We start from the raw sequence: 15675 nt of genomic DNA on the forward strand, positions 1-15675 counted from the left end.
CATTGTTTCTTTGTTTATTTTCTGTTTGGAGGATCTGTCCTGTTCTGTTAGAGGAGTGTTGAAGTCTCTGGCTATTATGGTGTTTATCATTTTGTTTAGATAAAGTAGGATTTGCTTTAGGAATCTGAGTGCACCTGATTTAGGTGCATAAATATTTAGAATTGTTATGTCTTCTTGTTGAATTGTACCCTTCACCATCATATAGCGACCCTCTTTGTCTTTCATCACTTTTGTTGATTTGAAGACTAAGTTATCTGAAATCAGAAGCGCCATGCCAGCTTTCTTTTGGCTTCTGTTTGCTTGAAATATTGTTTTCCATCCCTTCACCTTGAGTCTGAATGCATCCTTGTGGGCTAGATGTGTCTCCTGAAGACAGCAGATACTTGGCTTGTGTGTATTTATGCATACACCCAGCCTATTTCTCTTTAGTGGGCACTTCAAGCCATTCACATTTATTGAGAGAATTGATAAGCAGGGTAGATTTCTGTTCATCCTGTTGAGTTGAACTTTGTCGCTTTGTTTTCTGTCTTGAGCCATTGTGGTATCTGGCCTTTGACCTTTAGCTTTTGCATGATTTTACATTCTTAAGTGTTTATTGTGCTGATCCATGTGTAATACTGTTTTGAATACGTCCTGGAGGGCAGGTCTTGTCTCAGTCTTTGCTTGTCTGAGAAGGTCTTTATTTCTCCTTCATATACAAAACTTAGTTTTGCGGGGTACAAGATTCTAGGCTGGGCATTATCTTTTTGAGAAGAGTGAGAATGGGGCCCCAGTCTCTTCTTTCTTGTAAGCTCTCAGTTGAGACGTCTGACGTTACTCTGATGGGTTCTCCTTTGTAGGTTACCTGCTTCTTTCGCCTTCCAGCTCATAGGAGGGCCTCTTTGGTGGTTATTAAAGCTCACTTTTGTGAGTTTTATAGCCAGATTTGTCTTTATTTGGCTGTAGTGAAGCCTGAGCTTATTCTTGTTAGTTTGTAATGTTGCTGCCTGTGTATGTTTGTTTGTGGGGTTTTTTTAAAAACAGCTTTATTGAGATATAATTCACATATTATATAATTTACCTATTGAAAGTGTATACTTTAATCGCTTTAATTGCCAGATACTGGCAACCATCACCACAGTCAATTTTAGGACATTTTCATCACCCCCAAAAGAAACCCTAAAACCACAGCAGTCAACTCCTCATTTATCCCTTTCCCTAAGCCCTACACAACCACTAATCTGCTTTCTTTCTCTGTGGATTTGCCTTTTCTGGACATTTAAGATAAATGGAATCATGCAGTATGTAGGTTTTTGTGACCACTCTTTTCACTTAGCATAATGTTTTCAAGGTTCACCCATGTTGTAATATGTGTCAGTACTTCATTGTTTTAAATTGCTGAAGAATGATCTATTGTGTGGATATACCACATTTTATTTATCCATCTACTTGGTTTTTATATTTATCTTTTCCTCTCTTGGTTTTCTTTTACAGCCATGCTTTGGGAGTTTAGGAATTTTTTCCCCCCTTCAGATCAGGGCTTCGGTTTCATAGGCATTTGTTTTCCCTTGCCCTTGGCATTTGTGGGCACAAAGTTTTCTCTTTAGTTGTGTGACTACAGAAGCTTCTACATGGCCTTGTGACCAGAGGGTCACCAGTGTGTACTGTTGTTCCTAACAACCTTCAGGGCTTGCCAGTAAACACCAAGATTTTCAAGATATTTGCTTCTGTTTCCTAATTCAGCTCCAAACATCTGTGGAATTACTGTTTCGGGCAATGCTTTGAAGTAGCCTAGTTTATTTCAGAGAACAAAGACCATGGCGCATTATAGTTTTTATAATGGTGTTGGTTTTATGGGTCCCATATTAGTCAAGCATAATTTTGAGTGAAGCAACACAGAAGCTTAACCCTTTGAAATCTCTGCAATGGACAGATGACTCGTTTAAAGCAGTGGTTTTCACCTGTGGGCAAATTTACTCCCCAGAGCATATGTGGCAATATCTGGAGATACTTTTTGTAGTTCTCCTTGAGGCACTGGGTTGTGCTATTAGAATTTGCATGGGTAGAGGCCAGGAATGCTGCTAAACATCCTATAATGCACAGGACAGCCCCCCAAACAACAAAAAATTGGCCCCAAATGTTAATTGTACTGTAGTTGAGAAGCCCTCATTTAGAGTGAACAGTGAATTTCCCTTAACTCATTGAATAGAAGAGACCCAACTGTAAGCAATGTACGAGGTAAAATATCATGTACATAGGTGACAAAAGCTTCACATTTAAAAAGGATATGAAAGCAATTGGCTTGTATGAATGAGTTTTTGTGTTCTTTAAAGAAAGCCAGGATTTTTGGTTTTTATTGGAAACCTGGAGCCCCTCGTCTTTGGGAATTCGTGCTTGAAATAATAAAGGTTATATATTGTTTCTTATTTAATTTTAATTGGGTTGTTAATTGTAACCTAGGGCTTTGCTGTTCTGGATACTTTCCCCACCCTCTGCAGTGGTCCCTTGTTATTATTATGTCTTTTTCAAAGAAATTAAGATGTCTTATTTGTCAGAGTCCACCAGTCTTTGTTCTCTCAGTTTTTCCAGAGCCCTAAAGGGGATGAAGAAGTGCTACTCTCAGCATTAAACTTCCTTCTGATTAAAGATTCATTCTGTGCCTCCTCCTGCTTTGATACCACAATGCTGCTTTCTGAATTTGACCTGGACATCCCATTGCAGTTATTTAGGTCCCTTCAAAAATCCATATGTTTAAAGAAGAAGTGTATAAGCTCTTAGCAGGATTGATTGAGTTTAGGTATTCATTAACCCTAGATGTAGAGAATTGTGCAGGGGTACATGTAGCTATTTACTTACATGGTTGGATCTGGTCAGGTGGAAAACTTTATAACATGGAAAATCTCTCAATACCACATCAGTTTCACATAAAAAAGTTTTATTTCTGCATGAGTTTACAGATCTGCTGACTTCATATTTCATTGTTACCTTGCAGCTTCATCAGATATTCTCTGGCATTGTTTTGAGGTATTCTGCCTAGGGGTTGCTGTTTATGAGAATGCCTTATTTCTTATGCAGTGTCTACAAGTGTTAGAGTGACATTTCCCTTTCCAGAGCAAAAGTCATTACATTTTCTTTCCCAGGCATGTTACGAAAGGGAAGGGAAAAGAAAATTGATTTCCCTTTCAAAGCAAGTCGCCCAGCTGTAGCATGCTTCTTTGGTTTTCTGTTGCATGCTGGCTGCAGCTGCTTCTCTTAGAGCCAGGGCGCAACAGAGTGGGTTGCTCACTTAGGTCTTCCACACTGGAACCATCTCATTTTGTTCCTTAAAGGAGGATGCTAAAACATTTTTAAGACATAATAAATGCAGAAATGGGGAAGGCAGAAGTACTTGAGGTTCTTTGGTTCCTTATTTAGGCTTTTAGAAATAGTGGATTTGAAAGCAAGCTTGTTTGGCTGATGCTAATAACTCTTGATGGAAAATATCTCCTACTCTAGGTAAGATGAATGTTCCCAAATGCTGTTTTCATCTCAATAGCCGGTAATAGTACCCTGTTTGTTTATCTTACTGTATTGGATAACTTGGCTTTTGAGGCCATGTGATTTAGGGCAGGGTAGCCTTGTATGGGCTCTGGAGTCAGCTGCTTGGTTGGGTTCATATCCTAAGCCCAACACGTAGCTGTGTATGTAATTTTGATCAACTTGCTCAGCCTCTCTGTGCTTACTTTTCCTTTAGTAAAAAATAGTACCTACTGAATAGGATTATAGTTAGGATGATCGTATGACCTGGTTTACATGTGTTTTCTTGCATGATTACTAATTGTGTCTCTTTTCACTCTCAGATCTGTCATAGTTTCGATGATAAATTATACTATCACCCTTGTTATAGTGAAGATTAAGTGAGTTAACATGAGTAAAGTGCTTAGAGCATATTGAGTGCCCAGTGAGTGTTAGCTGCTTTATTATTTTAGGGCCTCCCATTATCCATTCCACCCACTCTACCTAAACTTATCTCCACCTTAGTCTCCTACTGCTTTTTTTCCCTGTGGCTGCCATCAGGGATGGCTATTTAATTGAACATTCTTGTAAGTGAAGTTCTTTCCACCTGGAGTGCCTTTCTCTTTCTCTTTGCTTCTCCTAATTCTATTCATGGTTTGTGAACCAGCTTAAGTTCCTTTTCAGTTACTTATTCATGAAATATTTCTTTACTAAGTAAAAGTCTCATTATAATGCCCTCTTTATTGATCCAGCTTATGTGTGAGAGGGAGGGAAGGAAGAATAAATAATTTATTACTCTTTGTGTGCCAGGCAGTGAATTAGGAAGTGGGAATACAACAGAGGGCAAAAACAGTTGAGGGTCAGTCCCTCATGGAACTTCTAGCTTGATGGTGGAGAGAGGAGTTAATCAAATTACACAAACAAATGTAAAATTACAGTTGTGGAAAGTTCTATGAAGGGAATTTAACCTACTCATTTGGGACAAGAAAGGCCATCTTCAGGACCCTGCTGTTGAGCTATGGCTTGAAGGAAGAGTAGGGGGAGCCTAGGCCAGGGGAAGAGCATCACAGATGGAAGGAAGACCATGAACAAAGGACTCTGGGTAGGAGGAGTATGATGCATTCAAAGAACTGATGGAAAGATAATATGGTTGAATGTAGAGTATAAGAGAGTACTGTGAGATGAGGCCAGAAAAAAAGATAAATGCCTTGTAAATCATGGTAAAGATTTGGGATTTTATCTACCAGAAGTGGGAAGTCTCTGAAGGATTGCAAAGTGGGGATTGACACATAATATCATTAGCCTTTTGAAAGGCACACACCCTAGGTGCAGTATAGAAAAAGAATTGTAGGGTTTCAGAGGAGTGAATTTGAAGAGATCAATCAAAAATTTGATTGAAGTGGTCGGTCCAGGAAAGCCATATGCTAGTAACTTGAACTAAGATTGTGGTGTTGGAGGTGTTGGGAAGTAGATGAATTTGAGAGAAATTTATAAGGTAACAAGGACAAGATTTGTTATGACACGATACTGTGATTACAGAGAGGAGACACTAAAGATACCAACTTGCATACCAGAATGAGCATGGAGAAACCATCTAGGAGTGGGGCTGATCTGGGCCGGAATATAATACGCCTTTGGTTTGGATATGTTGAGATACCTTCAGTACATCCAAGAGGAGATCTCACGTGGGCAGTTTTCACATGCATCTGGAGCAGTAGGAAAAGTGTGGTAAACATGTACATTTGTGGATCTCCTGTGTGTACGTGGTATCTGGTGAGAGGTGATGGACATGTATGAGATTGACCAAGTAGAAAGCAGAGGATGAGAAAAGAGGGCTCCAGAGAGTGTCTTGATAGGACACGGAGCAGTTAAATAGGCCCAGGAGAGTACTGTGCTGGGAAAGGAAAAGGAAAAAAGACTTTTCAGAAGGAGGGTATGTCGTCATCCCTGTCAGCTGCTGCTAAATGGTGGATTTGCTACAGAGAAGGAAACTGTTTTAGTGTGAGTTGTTTCAGGGAATATGATGTGATAGACGTGGTTCTTGTCCTCATGAAACTTGCAGTTAGTGAAGTGACACAAGTTAACAATAGTGGGATCGATGAGGGCCACTTTACAGGCAGGATGGGGTGAAATAAGAGGGTGGACTCTGGGTCAGTCTGGGAGGCTGGAGGTGGAGAGCAGAAATGTGGAGACCCTAAGGGTGAGTAGAAGGTAGGCAGAGAAGGGAAGGGGAAGAGTATTCTAGCAGGTAGGTTCCAGGGACTGAAGGGGTGTCTTGAGGTGGCAGCAGCGCACAGGAGGGATGGAAGCAGGACGGGAGAGGGGAATGGGCAGGCAGGACGTGAAGGTCTCTGTAATCTTTGAAAAGGCACAGCAGGCATTGAACTGTATACTTTAAATGGTGATTCGTATGGTATATGTGAATTATATCTCAATAAAGTTGTTTAAAAATGTGGTGTGTCAAATATGCTGGCTGGCTGCATTGGAGGACAGATTAGACGAAAGGCATAAACAAAATTTAGTAATCACAAAGACCTGTTAGAAAGCAGTTGTATTAATCTGTATAAGAGATGATGGAGGCTTGAGTAGGCAAGTTAAGATTCTTAAGATTCAGTTGGAGCAATGTATAAATTTCAGATAGTCAGGATGTTTGGTAGATTGTAAGAGCTGAGCAAAATGCCTGGTGTGTGGTTGGGCATTTGGAAAAATATTAATATTACTTGCTGTGATTGAGTGAGGAAGAATTAATTAGACTTCACTCACTGCATTTGGTTGAGAGTCAAGTGTCCTGCAAAGAGTCTGGCTGGAGCAACTGAGTTGATTAGAACTCAGAAGGGAGGGCTAAGTTTTTAGGGATAAGTTAGTTTTACATGATCCAAGAGGAGATATTGATGAATTTTTTCTTTATTTGTAGTTAATTCTATATGATTTGTTTATTAGTCATGCAATTGGATAAATATTACCCCCCCCGCCCCCAGTAGATAAGTTTCTCGAGGATAGGGATGTTTTTGGCTGTCTTTATATCTTGCACAACACAATACACTATTGGCTATTACCTACTATAGTAGAGAGTAAGTCATGACTGAAATAAATATACCTTATTCATAGTGTATATTTGTAAAGTACTTTGTATTAATAATTTATAATAATTAATAACAGGTATACATATAGTATACCTAACTAAGCAGCACTGTGAAGTGTCTAGGTATTGTCCCCATTTTACAGCAGTGAAACTGACTCATAGGTAGAGTAAGTTGCCTAAGGCAGTAGAGCATGTGGCAGTGCCAAGAGCTTAGATCTTGGTTTCTTTGTCCAGTATTCCTTGTTCTGTCCTGGGGATAACCTCCTGGGACAGCGTAAGTAATGACAGGAATTGGTTTTCTTAAATGTGGTTTGGATGCTGGGCATGACCGAAATTTTGATACTTTATCTGACTTGGTTCTGGGAAGTAGTGAGAGGTGTTTGTGGTCGTTGATGGCTTCAGTTGGAAGAGATGAAATGATGTTTGTAGAGGTCAAAATAACTTGAAGTAGTGAAGAGCAATTTTATATCACTGACTCTGTTGAAAGCCTTGACCCTGATTAGATTAAAACAAAACCAAGCCAGCTGATTACATTTTATCAATTAAAATAAAATGATGAAGTACAGTCTTATAATCAGAAAACTAGTGAGGAATAAGTATATTCTTAGGGGTACCGCTTTTGGAAATGTATAATTTACAAGTCTGTTTTGAGTATCCTTTCTACTCAAGCATGAATAATAAATGTTTCTTTTTTTTTTTTTTTTTTTTTGAGACAGAGTCTCACTGTCTTGCCTGGGGCGAGTGCCATGGCGTCAGCCTAGCTCACAGCAAGCTCAAACTCTTGGGCTCAAGCGATCCTACTGCCTCAGCCTCCCGAGTAGCTGGGACCACAGGCACGCGCCACCATGCCCGGCTAATTTTTTCTACCTATATTTTTAGCTGTCCAATTAATTTCTTTCCATTTTTTGGTAGAGACGGGGTCTCGCTCTTGCTCAGGAATAAATGTTTCTTGAGTTTTAAAATTTTTATCAAAAAATTACTTGTTCTCACTTTGTTGGTGATCTCACTCAGTCTCACAGCTTTAAAAACTAAACTTCTGTCTCTCGCCTGGACCTCTGCCTGTTTAGAATCTCTGTGGTTTTTATAGGCTCCTCAAACTTAACACGTTCATACCTGAACTGCTGCTCTTCTCGCAGAAAACTTACATAATGGCAGCTTCATCCATCCAGCTGCTCAGGCCAGATACCTTGAAGTTGTTCTTGACTTTTTTTCTCTCATGCCTCATGTCACAGTTTATCAGCATATCTTATTTGACTCTTACCTTAAAAATACACAGAAAATTTGACGTCTCCCCTTCTCTGCTGCCACCACCCGGGCCCGTCCAGCTGCCTTTACCCCTTTCCTGGGTTGTTGCCTAAGCCTCCTCCCTCACCACTCTTCGTGCTGTGCCCCTTGCATCCTTTTAGGTTTTTCTTAGTGGCCAGGGTGGATCTTACGTAAACGGAAGTCAGATCGTGTCTTTCTTTGCTATTCGCGTCCCTGCCAAAGTATCATTCCAGTCGTTTCAATTCACTTGAGTAAAAGGCAAAGCCCTTACACTGGCCTATAAGGCCTGATAGGTTCCAGGCCTCCTCCCTTTGCCCTTCACCCTTCTGGTCTCTCCCTCTTCTCGTACCACTCCAGCCCCTCTGGCCTCTGATGTCTGGACTGTGCGGGCTTGCTCCTACTCTGGGTATTTGCACTGCATTTCCCTCTTTTGGAATCATCTCCCTTCATGTGTCCTCATGGCTTCCTCTCTAACTCTTAGTCAGGATCAAAGTCACCTTCGTGAAGCTCGCCTGGACCATCTTGTTTAAAATTGTAGTCTCTCTCTCTCCCCCCGCCCCTCCCTCCTCCTCCTCCTCCCCCCCTTTCCTCCTCTCTCTCTCTTTCTCTCGTGTGTGTATGTGTGCATGTAGGTGGGGATCCCTTTTGTTTATGATTTCTCTCCACTCTCTAGCACATGAGCTCCATGAGGGTACAGATTTTTGTGTGTGGTTCTGCTTTTTCCCAGCACCTAGGGCAGAAAGTAGCACATAATAGGCATTCAGGAAACATTTGTTCAACAAGTAGATGAAGCTTGTTGTAAATTTGAAATGTGTTCTAGATTAGATTTTCTTCCTTTTATTACTTAAAATCTGTTATATTGAACCTCCTGCTTCACTAGGTTGAACATTGATCGATATACACATTTTCAATAATTTTGGCTTTCTTCCTGGAGAAAAATATCTTCTGGGGTGGGGGCAGGAGGTTGTGTTTCCTAAAGTGAGTGTGTTTCCTAAATCTATGTGTGCAAATTATCAGCGTGGATACATGTAGGAAGAGTTGGTGCATATGAAGAGCTGGAGACGCTGGCCAGAACAAGTAGTAGCAGGTCCTAATCAGGTCAGATAGGATTTTGCTTTATAAGAGCTGCTTTAGAATCCGGCCTTTGTACTCACTAGTGATGTGGCCTTGTGCAGATGATCTCTTCTCAGTTTTATAGTCTATAAAGTGGGCATGACAACTTCTGTGTGGTTCACTTCACTGACATGTTGAAAGAATCAAATGAGGGACCCGCTCTTTATAAACCTCATGTTGCTATAATGACACCATTGTCTGTTCTGCTCTGTAGATCATTTCTAGCAAATTGAAATGACAACTGTCAGTGCCACCTGGTTCCTTTCTGGGTCCCTTTTCTCAAATGTCACATTTTATTTATTGATTGATTGATTGATTGTAGAAATGAGGTCTCACTATGTTGCCCAGGCTGGTCTTGAACTCCTGGCTTCATGTGATCCTTCCACCTTGGCCTCCCAAAGTGCTGGGATTATAGGCTCGAGCCACAACGCCTGGACAAATGTCACATTATTGGTGTATGTTGGTCACTGTATATGGAGGCTCAGAAAAATTTTGATTAGTATGTTAAATGCAGAGGAAAAAATATATATCCCCAGCGAGCTATATTTTAGAGCCAAATGTAAACGATAATTAGATTAACTTTTGCCTTGGTTATCAGTGTTCTTAGTTATCTGAAAGTTGACTGTATAAATATGTATTATTAATATGTAAATGATATAATCATTAACATATGATTAAAATATAGGCAATATGATATATAAAGAGAGCCAACTTTCAGATAATTAAGAACATTGCTTTTATGTTTCTATACACTGGATTTCATTTTGTAGACATCTCTGTTTTTTGAATTTTTTTTTGCTCACTCTTGGCAGAAACAATTCTATTTTCTTTGTAAATGGAAACTGCATGTGATTTTGTAGTGAGTAGTGTTGAATGTATGATTTGGATTTATTTTTTCTCTTTGACTGCTGAAATAAGTTTTTTTCCATTTAAAAAAAAGTTTCCGAATATTACAGGGGTACAAATGTTTTGGTTACATCAATTGCTTTTGTACTGCTTGAGTCAAAGTTATAGGTGTGCCCATCACCCAGATAGTGTACACTGTACCCATTATGATCTCACCCATCCCTTTGCCCCTCTTCCACCTGCACGACTTCCATTGAGTTTTACTTCCATCTGTGCACGTGAGTGCTGATCAGTTAGTTCCAGTTTAATAGTGAGTACATGTGGTGTTTGTTTTTCTATTTTTGTGACACTTTGCTTATGAGGATGGTCTCTAGTTCCATCCAGATTGTTGCAAAGGGTATTATTTCTTTTTTTATGGCAGAGTAGTACTCCATGGTGTACATAAACCACATTTATTAATCCACCCATGAATTAATGGACATTTGGGTTGATTCTACATTTTTGTGATTGTGAATTGTGCTGTTAAAATACAGTTTTTCACATAATTTTCTGGAGCAGCTATCTTGTTAACCTTAGGGAGAATGATTTTTTTTTCTTAAACTTACTGGAAGTATTTCTGTTGGAAAGTACAACTGAGAGGAGGAAGTTTTCAGCCTAAGCTGCTTTTGGGACTCCCAGTAGGCCTTGATAAGTTTTCAGTGTCAAAGAGGAATGTTTTAACAACTGTGTTATCTGATAGTTTTCTTTCTTGCATGATTGGCTTGTTCATGCTCTAAACTTAAGACTGGTGAAGAAAGTAATATGTCTGTGTATTTTCGGTTGCTGGCACTAGTGACCTACAGGGACTTGGGAATTTATTACTGTCTGTTTAGCAAAGAATTCATTTAGACAAAACTTCTGTAGGCACTAGAATAATTTTTCCTTTTCTTTACATACGTTTAGACAATTGAAATCCTATCTGAAAGCATATTTCCTATGTAGGAGGAAGGAATCTTGGTTTGTGCTATGTGCTTTCAACCTTCTGACTTTGCTTATAGATGATCAGCATTATTGCTCCTTCATTGTCTGTCTCCCAAAGGTTGTGCTGTAGTTAACATTTTTTACTTTTCTGAATGTCTAAGGATATTTGACATGCTTACAGGGAAGTCTTTTCTGGTATCAGATTTGACCTAAGAGCTTTGGAGAGAGTATATAATTTTTACGGTTTTGGCATGACCAAAGAGTATTTCCTCTGCATCTGAGGCATGTAACTGCAAACTGATTTGTTTGTTGTTGTCTCTAAGAGGACCAGTTTTTTGTTTGTTTGCATGTGCTGTTTCCTATCTGGCCCTAGTTGCATGAGAAACAGATGGTTCTCATAATAGATTCATCAGTTGGCTCCTTTTGTTGCATTTGAGCATTGAGGACAAGGACCACGAGTTTTTTTTCTCTCATTGTATTTTTAGTTCTGAACACCTGGCATCTAGATAGTATATAGTGAAGATTATTGAACAAGAGAGATAAGATATCAGGGAAGATGATTAAAGATCACAGAAGATAAATGATTGGTATTAGGTCTGTTCCAAAACTGACTTGTAGGCCGGGCACGGTGGCTCACGCCTGTAATCCTAGCTCTCTGGGAGGCCGAGGCGGGCAGATTGTTTGAGCTCAGGAGTTCGAAACCAGCCTGAGCAAGAGCAAGGCTAAAAAAAGAAATAGGAAGAAATTAATTGGCCAACTAAAAATATATAGAAAAAATTAGCCGGGCATGGTGGCGCATGCCTGTAGTCCCAGCTACTCGGGAGGCTGAGGCAGGAGGATCGCTTGAGCCCAGGAGTGTGAGGTTGCCGTGAGCTAGGCTGACGCCATGGCACTCACTCTAGCCCGGGCAACATAGTGAGACTTTGTCTCAAAAAAAAAAAAAAAAATCAAAACTGACTTGTAAAGAAGCTTCCCCCCCCCCCCGCCAGCTATAAAATTTTTATAAGAACTATATTGGGTTGGAGTTTGGGATTCACTCTTCTCATTGCAAACTGTTAAAAACTTCAGACTTTTCTTGTTGGGTTTAGTTCCGAGGAGGAATTTATTAAGGAGGCTATTTATAGTGGAAATTTGAAAGAATGTAAAAACCACCTAATATTACCTAAAGATAGGTTGTTTCTGGAAGTCGCTGTGGTTTGTTAAAGCAGAAATGATATATCTTTAGAGAAACCATTTTTCTTGGAACATACCTAGAATGGTAGACTGAGAAGATGTGTAAAATGCAATTGAAGGTGAAAGAATCTTGCTTTGAGGCTCTCACTTTCATTTGCATCAAATCTTATGTTTATTCTTGAAAGGAGCTCTGGGAATTTATAGAGTAGTTAGAAAGAGTCTTTAGAATATAGTGCTCTGTGTGATATCCGAGATATTTTACACGGCTATATAAATTATTGCTATTTTTTCAAGTAGAGATAATTTTTACTTCAAGTTCTTTCCCCTCTAATATTGTGCATTATGAAGTTCCTTTTGTATAATAATATCCGTTTTATGTTGTCCAGTGGGGTATGCTTTGTCTTTAAAAAGGAAAAAACAATTGGTGTACAGGGAGTATAGTTTACTCTTATGCATTCAGTTTTCATTATTGGTGCGGTAGAAAACCCCAAACCATTTGCTAGCTGGGCCAAAAACTGTATATTTAAGTTTTATATCACTTTGTCTTAATTTTCTTCATATGGTCTGTGAGAAGTTTTTAGGTTTAAAACATGACATTTGTTTAAAGCAAGACATTTGTTTAACAAAACGTTATTTTATGAAGGAAATATGAGAAAACATTAAAGTAAAACCAATTTCTTTCTCTCATTTTTCTCTCCCAGCATTTTTGAAACGTTGGGGTTGTTGGAGTGGTTGGATTTTCCCTGGAATTGAGTGAGAAATTCAGAAGACTGAAGCCCAGGCTTACTGTCTACCTTTCACGGAGGCCTAGCCGTGAGAGGACAGAAGAAGGCACGTGGCGAATCATGACAGCTGACAAAGACAAAGACAAAGACAAAGAGAAGGACCGGGACCGAGATCGGGACCGGGAGAGAGACAAAAGAGACAAGGCAAGAGAGAGTGAGAATTCAAGGCCACGCCGCAGCTGTACCTTGGAAGGTGGAGCCAAAAATTATGCCGAGAGTGATCATAGTGAAGACGAGGACAATGACAACAATAGTGCCACCACAGAGGAGTCCACAAAGAAGAACAAAAAGAAACCACCAAAAAAAAAATCTCGTTATGAAAGGACAGATACTGGTGAGATAACATCCTATATCACTGAGGATGATGTTGTCTACAGACCAGGAGGTAAGGGGCATTACATTTGTGTCTTTACTTTTGTTTGTATGGGGGAATGATCTTAGTATCGTGGTGAAATAAATACACTTTCTGTGTGTTAAGGCGGGCTTGGAACCCAGAAAAGTAGATAATAGTTTTGGGTAGGAAAATTCGGTTTAACCAAACATGTGACCCACTTTTGGGCAGATGGGTTTACTGACTTCCTTCTTGTGTCTCTCTTGGTCTTCTGTCCTGGATTGTGCATTTTTGAGTTCTTTCCCTGTTTTCACATGCTGTTTGTTCTCTCACTTAACCACCTGCTTAGTATTTTTCATTCTTTGAATCCACTCTTTTTATCTTCAACCACAAATTAGTCTGTGATGACCCTACAGAATGGAATACATGGTGGAGACAAGTAAGCCTTAGGATTCTTGGAAATAGGAAATTTTATGTTGGGATGGGATTGACCAGAAAGAAGCTAGAGAGGTATTTTTAATGGCCTTCAGACCAAGGTTTATTGCCTCTGTTAACCTCTTTTCCAAAGTTTTGTGCTTCAGGCCCTCGAATCAATGATAATAGTTGAAGCCATCTAACCTGTTTGGTATTCCAGAAAATGTATTACGGCCATTCAATGTATTGTGGCTTTTATAGCTTTGCTTAGAGAGAGACAGAGCCAGCTTTTAGATGAGATGCAGGGAAACAAGTGAACCAGAACTTGTCAAACACTAGGAAATCCTAACTTTTTCGTTAGATGTATTGTGTGTGTCAAGATACTTTTCTTACAGAAGCCAGTAAAACTAGCAAAGATTGACATGAATTTCATATGAGATGTAATTAACAGATTAAAGCTTCCCGGTTTGATGTTCTTCCAAGGACCAGATTAAAGTACTTCTGTGTTATGTCATTAACCTGGAACAGTCATTTTATTGAAGAGTATGGTAACTATTCTGAACTTCATGTAAAGTTCCAGATTTTTTTTCCCATATGTAAATTAGTTTTCAATTTCAAAAGATAGCAGTATTAAAACTTAACACAAACTTGTATTCACAACTACAATTTCTTGGTTGAAGATTAACTGAGAAGATACTTATATGAAATAAGATTATATCAGAGTTGCGGTTTTAGAGCAGTTACAGCTCTGCTGCAGTGATGTAGTGATGTGTACGTTACAGTACTATAGGTGTTTATCTTTGATTCAGACTTAGATATCGGGCAGTAAGAATTTCTTAGTGTCTAAAGAATCTCTTGTAGAGTTACCAGAAATTGTTCGTTTAGGGCCTGTTTAGTTCTAAACCATGAGAAAGGAACAGAATATCTTGACTTATTTAGATGTAGAGTACATTATGATAACTTAAATATAAGGAAAGATCTACTTATTATTGTTTTCTCTCGATAATTTAATGTGGTAATGCAATTGTTTGGATCATGGTCAAAAGGCCAGCTACCTTGTGTGGTATTGAGTACTAGTTGTTATCAATGTTTATAAAATGGAATGTTACTCCTGTATCAGTGAGGACAGTTCACCAACACGTTAGTAATTCACATACATTTGGAAAATGCTGCCTATACTGCCCTCCTCATGAGAGATTCATAATTAGTGACTTCCAGAAGTCCTACAGTTAAGGAAACCTCTAACATGACAAACACCTCTTTTTCCCATTTATGGGACTGTGGCACTCTGTTTCTGCTGAGTATCTCCCTAAGAAAAACTAGTTTGGAGAAAACAGATTTGAGAAATGTTGCACATTCAACTTCCACCTTCTACAAGGTGACAAGATCCTCTCTTTGGTTTTCAGAATATGTAGAGGGAGATTGCTGAGGGCTTATTTATAAAACGGTTCGTGGTAAAGTGCTTTGGGAAGGACTGTATTTATGGTGGCAGGCATTGTTTTAAAAAATCTGAAGACCTTTGTGAAATGTGAAAAAGGTATGTTCTCTCTGGAAGTCAAATTTGTTATAAAGAATCCATAAAGGCCAGAAATGCTGTGGAAAATTCCTGTGGCACCCAAAGCATAACCCTTTGTACTTGGATGGGGACAGTGCTGTGGCCTGGGGTTTGTACCTAGCCAGGTCCATTGGATATTTGACTCTTTGATAAGGAGATTGTCTTTGACCTTCCCATTGGTTTCTTTTCTTTTTTGGGATGCATTTGAAGCTAAATAACTTGGTTGCCATCTCCACATAACTTCCTTCTAGATGGGGGTTTGTTAAATATTGCCCATTTTTTAGGTTTACTTAAACTGAAGAATCAAAAGTTAGGGTACTGCGATGCAATTTCCAGATGGGAGTTGATTTTTTTCTTTCCTTTGTTTTCCTTCCTGTTTTTTTTCTTGATTTAAACTACTTTAATAACGTCCTTTGTTAGTGATGAAAAACCCTTATCCTCACTCAATTGCAAACATTCTGTATGCTTAGTTGTATTTTAAATGCTTAGAACCTCTAGGAAATATTATAAGGGACGTCTTCAATGGATTACTAGTTTTTGAATGGTAGATCTTTAGTGCACATTTGTTTCTAGAGAATATAAAGCACAGATTAATATTTTAAAAATTTATTTTTTTTTTAGGCTGGGCGTGGTGGCTCACGCCTGTAATCCTAGCACTCTGGGAGGCCGAGGCGGG

At 39.2% G+C, this 15675-nt stretch overlaps 1 protein-coding gene across 1 annotated transcript in view; it reads left to right on the forward strand.

Annotated features, from left to right (window-relative positions):
- RERE (arginine-glutamic acid dipeptide (RE) repeats) overlaps positions 1–15675 on the forward strand; it is a 461041-nt gene that overhangs the window by 174497 nt on the left and 270869 nt on the right. The window contains exon 2 of the mRNA XM_012662585.1: positions 12616–13084. Within this exon, the coding sequence (XP_012518039.1) occupies positions 12760–13084 (325 nt within the window). The 5' untranslated portion in view covers positions 12616–12759. The remainder of the gene's footprint in view (positions 1–12615; positions 13085–15675) is intronic.

Source organism: Propithecus coquereli, unplaced genomic scaffold (genome assembly GCF_000956105.1).
Source record: "Propithecus coquereli isolate 6110/MARCELLA unplaced genomic scaffold, Pcoq_1.0 Scaffold77, whole genome shotgun sequence".
Taxonomy (NCBI): Eukaryota; Metazoa; Chordata; class Mammalia; order Primates; family Indriidae; genus Propithecus; species Propithecus coquereli.